The sequence below is a fragment of the Arachis ipaensis genome, chromosome B08 (assembly GCF_000816755.2).
Source record: "Arachis ipaensis cultivar K30076 chromosome B08, Araip1.1, whole genome shotgun sequence".
NCBI classification, from domain to species: domain Eukaryota; kingdom Viridiplantae; phylum Streptophyta; class Magnoliopsida; order Fabales; family Fabaceae; genus Arachis; species Arachis ipaensis.
This window is the reverse complement of record NC_029792.2, coordinates 113,323,509-113,330,075: the sequence shown is the minus strand read 5'-3', so window position 1 is coordinate 113,330,075 and position 6,567 is coordinate 113,323,509. Positions and strand designations below refer to the sequence as shown.

Genomic DNA, 6,567 nt, shown 5'->3' with positions numbered 1-6,567 from the left:
TGTCATTGTTACGAGCTCTGCCAACTCCGTATATCATTGCTATCGGAGTCCCACATTATGAAATAGTTAATGGGCAGAATAAGAATAAAGGGAAGGGCAGAATTTGGGAGGGAAAGTCTGTTGCTGAGTGGTTCAGATACATAGCAAAACATAGGATTTTTTAGCTAGAAAATCTTTTTTGTAGTTTTATACAGTTGAGGGCTCTAACTCTCCTCATTGTATTTCATTAATTAGACACAAAATCTTAATTTCCAGGGTTCTTTAGCACCTTTCTAAGAATCCTCAGACTTTCGTCCACATTTGGATGTTAGAAGAGAAAAAAGATACTATTCATGAATTTCCAATAAAGCATACCACTAAAATTTAATTTATTTCCTTGTGGGCTCTGGCATTCCCATATTGTCATTTCTCTGAGGTATGTTTGTTATTAAGATGGTAGGTCTTACTGACTATGCAATATGTGTGAGCTTCTCAATCTACGATTCTTATGATCTTTGATAATAACAACAACCACTTAGCTTTTTCGATACTGGAAATGTTCAGCTATCTTAGCATCTCTTATCTAGTCTTTGAAGTCTAGTTAACATTATTTGAACCTGTGAAGTAGCATCTCTATCTGGCCTTTAAGACTTGTTTTTATAGTTACTTGAGAGAAAACTTGCAACATTCTTTTTTTCTGGTGGTTACGATGCTTCAAAAGTCAAAGATTTTGAAAATATTTAGCTTTTTGTTGAATCTCCTAAATTGTTTAGTTCCATATTCATGAAATCCTTTTTGTGTAGGGATGCTATGAAAATACTCTTGTCGTTGAACTGGATATTACAGCACGAAAGGAATTCAAACTCATAGAACAGGGACTTGAACGACTATGGGAACGTAAGAAAGACAACTTTTTAGCTGTTGATGTAATAAGATTATGTTCACACACTAATTCATCCTATTGTGGGCATATTTGGCTATGATGTACCTCCCAGGGTTATCTCGATCCCAGATTCAGGAGGCATCCAAAGACCCGGGAGAGGTGGTTCCAGATTTAATGGAGAAGGAGGACATTGTCTCCTCCGATGGCTCTGATGAGGCTGATTCTACTAAACGAGAGACCTTAATGCTGTCATATGACCTCAATAAAATGCCAGAAGAGAATGAATATCTCTATAGTGGAATATCTCCTGAGAAGAAGAATCCGTGGCACTTGGCTATGTGGGCGACGCGATACTTGAAACCTTGAGGATAGTGCAATAGTTTAATTGAAGAATTGTTAGTCAGGTTTATAGGATAGCCAAGACTTGTTTGTTGAATTTATCGCGATTTTATAACTGTTCAGATTGTTATTAGGGATTGTTGGTATGCTACATTAAAGGCCCTTAGTCTACTGTTTTACCTGTTTATGCAATTTGTTGAAAGACTATCGCAAGATGCGGATTAATATGAATTTAATTGGCACAATGATTGAAATGGTTTTTTATCTTTTCTATTGCCTTTACTATTACACATACAAATCTCCCCTTCAATAATTTTTTAAAAGATCTTAGGAAAAAATTAATTATTTAATTTTAATAAAAATTTTGGTAAAATTATAATTTAATAATTAATTCAACAAAAACTTTGGTAAAATCACAATTTAATAATTATTGAAGGGTATCTTAGGAAAAAAATAATGTAATCATTTTAAAAAAGGTTGGTTTAGAGGTTAGAGAAGTGTCATTTCAAAATATCTTAGAAGAGGGGAGTAAATTTTTCTCTATTGTTATTAATATTAATATTATTAATTCAGAATAAAAAACGAAAATAGGATTTGGGTTTTCACTATTTCAAACACCCGCGTTTTAAAAGTTATTCATCTTATGAAATACCCCAGCATCTACACCCCACCCCTTCTTCTCAATCCTTATACACCCCAGCCCTACCTCACAGCTCTGCTCTAACCTGTCGAGCTCCGACGAGGACTGCTTAGCTCGCATCGCATTCTCGGTCTGTAGAAGCTTCCGGTAGCGTCGCTGTCTCTGCCCGCGTGGTCGTCGTCCGTTCGAGACCACGGTTGGACCATCCTCTCTACTCTGGTAACCACCCGTCTTTCTTCAATAAAATATGTGATGTTAAAATGGCAAAACAACTGCATTCTCTCATGCATGCTAGCCACAATATTGGATTAGTAGATTAGTAGATTAACATACTATGCTCGCAAACGAGGCATTGCGGAACCAGAATCTTTATATGAGTTTGTTTTTCCTATTTTGAGATTTCAATTTGGTAGATAATATTTTTAGATTTGTACTGCAAAGCATTGTGAACTGCAAATATGGAATCTATTTCCAATGAAATGTGTGGTAACTTTTATTTCTGTACACACCCTTTTTCATGTCATTGAGCTCCCTTAGGAAATTTAGGAAAAATATTTATTGATTTATTTTCATTGTGACGTGATGCCAAATTGCGTATGATGGTTGAAATTGGAGTTTGATTTTATGGTTATTTATTTATTTAGCTCGAAAAGCAGCTTTCTAAAATCCAACTCCTTTTAACTCAAAATTAAATAACTAGATCGTGTATGTGAATTATTTTATTAATAATAATTTGAACATCATATACTATGAACGCATATTTATTTTCAATGTAAAAAGAGGTTTGAGGTATTTAGATTAGCCTTTTTTTTTATTTATCACTAGAGTCTCAGTCTCTCTTCAGAATTTTTTTTCTATTACTCCTGAAATTTGAGGTATTTAGATTGGTCCAAAAACGTACACCATAAATCCTTAACAAATGACTGTATAGTTGAATGAATATAGTTGAATAAATGACTAATAGTAATTTTCCAATTAATCATGAATCACCCTTTGGCTGGTCGGTTATTTGTGATAAATACAAGTGTTTAATTTGATTAGCCCAGAACTATAATAATACACTTCCTTGCTATACATGGATTATTTGCAAAAACAGAGTTTGATATCCAAGAAAAATAGTTTCTGACATGGTTAGACTTAGTACTTGAAGATGATAAATTATGATTTGTATATTTGACCAATTTGTGAATACTTGTCCTTAGTTCAATTTTATAAAATAATCTTAATTGGATTTTAAAGTGACTTGATTTTTTTTTTTTGCATTCCCAGTATTCGGAAAAAAAGGATGGCTAGGAAAGGTCGTTACACGAAAAGACAAAAACTGGGACTAGGATTTTAGCAACCTCAAGTGGCTCCGCCTCCAGGCTTCCCACCACGATGACGCTCAAATTCTCCTAGCCAGTGGTGATGGTATCCCTACAACTTCGTGCCCGTTCCGTCTACCCCACAGTGAACCAAGGCCTACTCCACAAATGAGCACAAATAGCCCAGTGCACAACTCGGAGCCATGCCATAAAAACTTGGACGCGAATACAGATTGGGTAGATTCCCTTGATCAAGAAGTTGATGACCAATCCTTTGTTGCTTCTGGAGCTCAGAGTCACAAGGGATGCAAGACTACAGAGTTTTGGAGGGTTAAGATCATCGGTAACATATTCAGTTATTTTTCTTTCTTCAATTCGAGTTAGACTCCATGTTATGTATCATTTCTCATGCATATTTACACAACGGATACTCACATAAGGTATTATATTTGGCTTATAGATGCCGACGGCACAATCAAGCCCGCAAAATTAAGCATGAAGGAGGCTATGGAACGGCCTAATGGTAAAAGAATCGTGCTCAGGTTCAACAACACAAAGCAAGCAATTGGAGACGAAGCTGGGCTGTTAAGTGGCGTGCTTGGTCTGCTGGGATCTGACTATGGAAAATTTTCTATCTGTGAGAAAAGTTGGCATAAGATTACCACTAAGGACAAGTTTTATAACGAATGTCTCAAGGTAAAAGTTTATATCCACTTTGAATTAAATCTGCTTATTTTTTCAATTATTGACAAATTGTATTATCTGTGTAGCAAATTTTCCACTTTGATGAAGATAGCGAAGGAATTATCAAGAAAAATATTTTCAAAAGTATGGGGAAGTCTTGGAAGAAAACAAGGTTGAGGTTGTATAATGCTTTTTACGAGCCAACATATTGAGCACCATTCGCCGGGAATTGATCGAGAACATTGGAGATGGTTCCTGACTATCGCGCCAAAGCTGAGACAAAGGTATCTAGTTTATCATTGGTACACAACAAAACAATTTATGTTGCATTGAGTATTTTTAAATCAGTTCCTAATTGCCCATTGTCTCTGATGGACCAATAGGAGAAGTGCCAGAAAAACGCGAAAAATCGATCAAAGCAACTATATACCTACACTGGCGGTTCAAAAAGCATCGCACGACGGATGGAAGAAGAAGTACTTTACTTTTTCATTCACTATTTGGACTATCTCTATGAATTAATTTTCATTGATTTTGTGGAATACGGTAATGGCAAAAACTTTGATGTTACAGTCGGAACAAACAAGGAAGGAGAGTCGGTAGAGGAGAGTTATGGATCACAGTGCACAAAAAAAAAAGATGGCTCCTATATCAATGATGAAGCAAGAGCAATCGGTGTAAGTACTACTTGTTAGACTTTGTCGTTAAAATTATGATCTCACATAGGGTAATCGTTTACTTCTACATGAAATGATATATGATCTTTTCTTAATTTTATTGTGGCATTTATAAAACGATATATGATCGACAAACATTCAAATTTGATTCTGTGTAATTTTTAGATTTCATAAATTTTTGGCACCATGTTGATTATAATTTATATAAGCTTTATTGATAGAGCAAAAAAAATTATTTGTGTTATTTCTAAACCTAGATGAATGGATTTAGTTAACGAAGATTACAGCAGATTTTGATATAGGAGGTTATTTTTGGTGTGCAGATTAAGTAACCTCATGAGTAATTCGAGTGCATGATGATATGCTTATGGTTGAATTTCATCTGTGATTTCATTGATTTGTGGATTACAGTTCCTTAGTTATTGCTGCAGATAAAATATATGCTACCTAGTACAGTTGTTAGTTAAGCATTAAAAAGACATGTCCTATATTGCATGCGATTTAAATCCTTAAGTAGAGTTTCACATTTCTTAGGAAAATTCTTTGTTTGTTATGTTCGAAATAATTCAGTTTCACTTATCCCTTATTTCTTTTTACAGTGGTTGGCATCCTATGAAACAGATGCTCTATTTTGGTTGTTTTATGTTGTTATCTCTTGAGACCAATTTTTTTCGAACATATTTGTATGTTTTTTACTGTGATGAAAGTGATACAGTTAATCATTCTGTTTGGTGTGTTATTGACATGCGATGGACCTATCAACAAAATGATTGTATTTGCTAATTTGTGTCTGTAGGAAAAAATTGAGGAGATTGAGCAACATGATGAGTCTTCTAGGGTGTTGTCTCAAAGTAATTCCATTGGTCAAGTTTTCGGAAAAGAGAAACCGGGTAGAGTACGTGGTGTGGGTTTCGGACCGTCTCCTACTCAACTCTTCGGTTTGAATTCACATGCGCTAGGCAACGGAGTCCAACTAGAGGAGACCCAGAGGAAGCTGATTGAACTGCAGGCAGAGTTGGAAGGTGAGAAGTTGAAGAGGATGGCGATGGAGGATGAGGCAACAACAGAGAATAAAAGGATGAAGGTGATGGAGAGTGCTCTAATTTATCTATTTCAACGGCAAGGTAAGGAGCTGCCACCAGACATCGCTGCAGGGATGAGTTTTGTGGAATGATAGAGTGATAAATAGTATATTAGGATTAGAGATATTTTGGATTGAAGCAAACATTTTGTTGAATTAAACTATGCAATTCTTTGCGAGAGATTTGTTTTCTTTGTATTTTAATGAATATGTTATTTTGTTTTGTAGATAATTTTTTTGTTTTTGCCACAAGTATAGATTCTAAGGTTGAAAATATTCACTCTTAAAATAATAAAAAATTAAAAGGAGAAAAAATAATTTTATAATATTTTAAAAAATTTATACGTGTTTCTTTGAAAAACGCAAAATTTCTTTCTTTTTTTTTAAATTAGCGGCGGTTTTAAACCGCCAAAACGTGGTTCAAAGATTAATAAATCTGTTACATTTGGCGGCGGTTTGCAACCGCCGGTAACTGTGTCCGAAACTATAGTACAATTTAGCGGCGATTTAAAACCGCCGCTAAATGTGCCCCAACTTGGACATATCGAGATACATCGCGGTGGTTTGAAAACCGCCGGTAAACAAGGAGCAAATCGTGTCAGTCTCATTTGGCAGTAGTTTTCTAATCGTGTGCCGCAAAATTTTGATTTAGTGGCAGTTATACCAGCGGTTGCTGGAAACCGCCGCCGAACCCAATCTCAGCGCCCATCTCCATGGCTTTCCAGTTAGCCGCCGGCCTTTGATTTTGCGGCGGGTTAAAACCGCCGCTAATCAAGAAGAAAACCACCGGTATTCTGCGCCTCTCTTGTAGTGCATGAGCTCATGCGTCGGTTGTCTACCCGCAACCCGACGTTACTCGGGACGAACCCCGAATATGGTTTTTTTATTGTGTCAGTTAGACACCTTGGCATCACGGTTACCCGTGTCAATTAGGCCTCATCATAATAATACCTTAATGTATATCGCAGTAAGAAACAGTG

At 35.9% G+C, this 6,567-nt stretch overlaps 1 protein-coding gene across 2 annotated transcripts; it reads left to right on the top strand.

Annotated features, from left to right (window-relative positions):
• LOC107611418 lies at positions 1,841 to 5,682 on the top strand. Of its 2 annotated transcripts, XR_002352874.1 has the most exons (7): positions 1,841 to 2,060; positions 3,111 to 3,488; positions 3,606 to 3,841; positions 3,916 to 4,113; positions 4,213 to 4,305; positions 4,403 to 4,506; positions 5,303 to 5,682. XR_002352874.1 is itself a non-coding variant. In XM_016313345.2 (6 exons), the coding sequence occupies exons 4-6, from the start codon at positions 4,078 to 4,080 to the stop codon at positions 5,678 to 5,680; spliced, it is 708 nt and encodes a 235-aa protein (XP_016168831.2). In that variant the 5' UTR covers positions 1,841 to 2,060; positions 3,111 to 3,488; positions 3,606 to 3,841; positions 3,916 to 4,077; the 3' UTR covers positions 5,681 to 5,682. The 2 variants fall into 2 exon arrangements, 1 of the variants encoding a protein (XP_016168831.2); XM_016313345.2 differs by having other exon boundaries at positions 4,213 to 4,506.

What these genes read in the sequence shown, in the direction of transcription:
- LOC107611418 (XM_016313345.2), top strand. Translation starts at nt 4,078, where the DNA reads ATGGTTCCTGACTATCGCGCCAAAGCTGAGACAAAG. An exon ending in GCGCCAAAGCTGAGACAAAG is followed by an intron (nt 4,114 to 4,212) that starts GTATCTAGTTTA and finishes ATGGACCAATAG; the next exon opens with GAGAAGTGCCAGAAAAACGC. An exon ending in ATGAAGCAAGAGCAATCGGT is followed by an intron (nt 4,507 to 5,302) that starts GTAAGTACTACT and finishes TTGTGTCTGTAG; the next exon opens with GAAAAAATTGAGGAGATTGA.